This window comes from Octodon degus, unplaced genomic scaffold (genome assembly GCF_000260255.1).
Source record: "Octodon degus isolate 3935 unplaced genomic scaffold, OctDeg1.0 scaffold00246, whole genome shotgun sequence".
NCBI classification, from domain to species: Eukaryota; Metazoa; Chordata; class Mammalia; order Rodentia; family Octodontidae; genus Octodon; species Octodon degus.
In genome coordinates this window covers 2199691-2202199 of record NW_004524822.1, presented here as the reverse complement: position 1 = coordinate 2202199, position 2509 = coordinate 2199691, and the positions used below count along the sequence as shown (strand labels likewise).

Genomic DNA, 2509 nt, shown 5'->3' with positions numbered 1-2509 from the left:
CTTCTTCTTTTTTCATTTATGTATTTAGTACAGGGTCTCATTATGTGGACTCGTAGTGATCCTCCTGTTTACAGCCTCCCAAGCTCTGGGATTGTAGGTGTGTGCCACCAGGCCCAGACTTGGTCATTGGCTCAGTCCACCTTGTGGGTGGGGCTGGTGCAGCATGCAGGACCAGGGGTCCCTGAGCTTGCCAAAGCAGGTGCTTAGTCCACTGAGCTATCTCGCTGGCCCTAGCGTTGACCTTTTAAGAAAGCCTTTGCTGACTGTTTAGTGTCTGGCTTTCTGGAGATGGTTTCCATCTATTCCTTCTGCCCTTTAGCATAGCATTCAGGTCTGTTCTTGTAAGTAGCTGATTTCTATTGTGCTTTTCACAATCAGGATAGTGTCCTACCCCCTCTGTGCACAGGAGGACAAACACAAGAATAGGATCGGTGTTGTTTACTGTTGATGTCTACTTGCAGAAATTCTGCTGTCTGTTATGCCTTTGAGTTCAGTAATGAAGTGATTTGTTCTGTTTTGTGTACAGAGAATCGAACCCAAGGGCTTCTCAATCACCCCATCCCTTTTGAAATTTCTTACTGTGAGACAGGGTCTCATGAAATTGCTAAGTTGCCCTGCCGGGCTTGTCCTTATGGTCCTCCTGCCTCAGAGTGCCAGATTACAGCTGTGCACCACAACACCCAGGTTGAGAAGATTCGTCTTCTTCAGGCATCACAAGACTTTCCACAGTGCAGGCAAATTTAGAACACACCTTTATGGCACAGCTAAAGGTGCCCTTACATTTTCCCTTTGTCATAGCCGATCTCTGCCTAGAGATAAGAAGGCCTGTTGGAGACCCAGAATGGGCAGTTTCCCCGGCATTTGAAGGGAGGAAAGGTTTAAAAGCACAGACTGCATTTCTTTGTTGAGATTTACCAGCATGGGTTTGGATCAGGGATCTAAGACTGACGCTCTCACTAATGGAAATCTGAGGTCATTTTAAACTTAGGTGAAATTTTATTTCATCTAGCGCAAGCCCAGAAACGTTACCTAGCTTTACCATTTATTGCTGGATGGCTTTGAGCAGTTTACTTAGATTCAGGCCCTCCTTTTCCCCATCTGTAAAGAGGGAATAAGAGTGCTGCTCCCCACATGGGATTGCTTAGAGGATAAAAGGAGTTATTGCTTGTAAAGTAGTGTAACGATTTTTATTAGTGCGTGTTTGTAACACACAATAGATGCCTCCTTGGCGCTGAGTTGGTGTGTGCTCTCTCACACGGTCATCCTTTTGTCCTCCCCGTCCCCCCCCTTTCCTTTCACCTTTAGAACCCTTCCCATCTATAAAAGATCGATCTCCAAGTTTCGTATCATCTGTCTTCTATTTTGTTTTTTAAATTATTTATACTTTGGGTTTCTTGTAGAAGAAAAAAGACATGCAATGTTGAACTTTCTGTGTCTGATTTATTTCACTTCACGTTCGGGTCTCTGGGCACATCCACTTCCCTGCCCATGACTCAAGTTTATTCTTTATGTGTGAGCAGTACTCCAGTGTGTACATATGCCATTTGCTCTATTCTTCTATCAATGAACATATATGCTGTTTTCACAAAATTTATTGTGTGTTGTTATGTAACAATTTTAATTCATGATAAGAGCTCAATAAATGTTAGCAACCCTGTTATCACTATTATTATTGAATAACAGAGCATATTAGAATGAATAATCTAAATGAAGCCTTTTTCATTCATTAGCATAGTTTTTATTGCTTATTAATTCAAGTGAGAATTACGGCTAGTAAGTAAATCACATAAATGAGATAATACATGTGATCCACTAATATCCAGTGATAGGCAATCACTGTGTAGCTTTAGTCCCTACAGCAATCCAAACTGAGAAGAAGATAGTTTTTCTCTAGCTTCACCTTTAGAGATTGCAAGTGGCCTCAAAGCACACATCAGGTCAAAGACTAGCGTCTTCCTGTAATTGGAAATTCACTGTGCAGATTTAAAAAACCTCCATCTTTTCTGACCATGGTGTCCATGAACTTACTCTTCAATCTCACCTACAGGGACAGATGCTAAAATTCAGCAGCATGGCTCCAGATGTAGACCGTCTCAATGAGCTTGGCTACAGGTTGCCCCTGAATGACAAGGAAATCAAAAGGATGCAGAATCTGAACTGTCTCTGGTCTCTCACCTCCTCTCAGACTACAGAACGATTCAGGTAAGCAAGAGATGCTTTGGTCCCTCCAATTATCTTCTTTTGTTTTCTGCTGCAATAACAAAATATCAGTGATTGAGTGACAAGCTTATGTTCTTGTGGTTCTGGCATCCAGGAAGGCCAAGATTAAGGGGGAACAGGCTTGGTTGCCAGGTGAGTGCTGCTGGTTGCTTCAAAGCTGGTCAAGGCCAGAGAGCTGGAAGCTGTGTGAACATTCTTCTTCTTCTTCTTCTTCTTCTTCTTCTTCTTCTTCTTCTTCTTCTTCTTCTTCTTCTTCTTCTTCTTCTTCTTCTTCTTCTTCTTCCTCTTC

General features: G+C 42.4%; 1 protein-coding gene across 1 annotated transcript in view; it reads left to right on the top strand.

Moving 5' to 3' along the window:
- Window positions 1–2509, top strand: part of Syne1 (spectrin repeat containing nuclear envelope protein 1) — a 564055-nt gene that overhangs the window by 479152 nt on the left and 82394 nt on the right. The window contains 1 exon segment of the mRNA XM_023706255.1: window positions 2048–2202. Coding sequence (XP_023562023.1) covers window positions 2048–2202 — 155 coding nt within the window.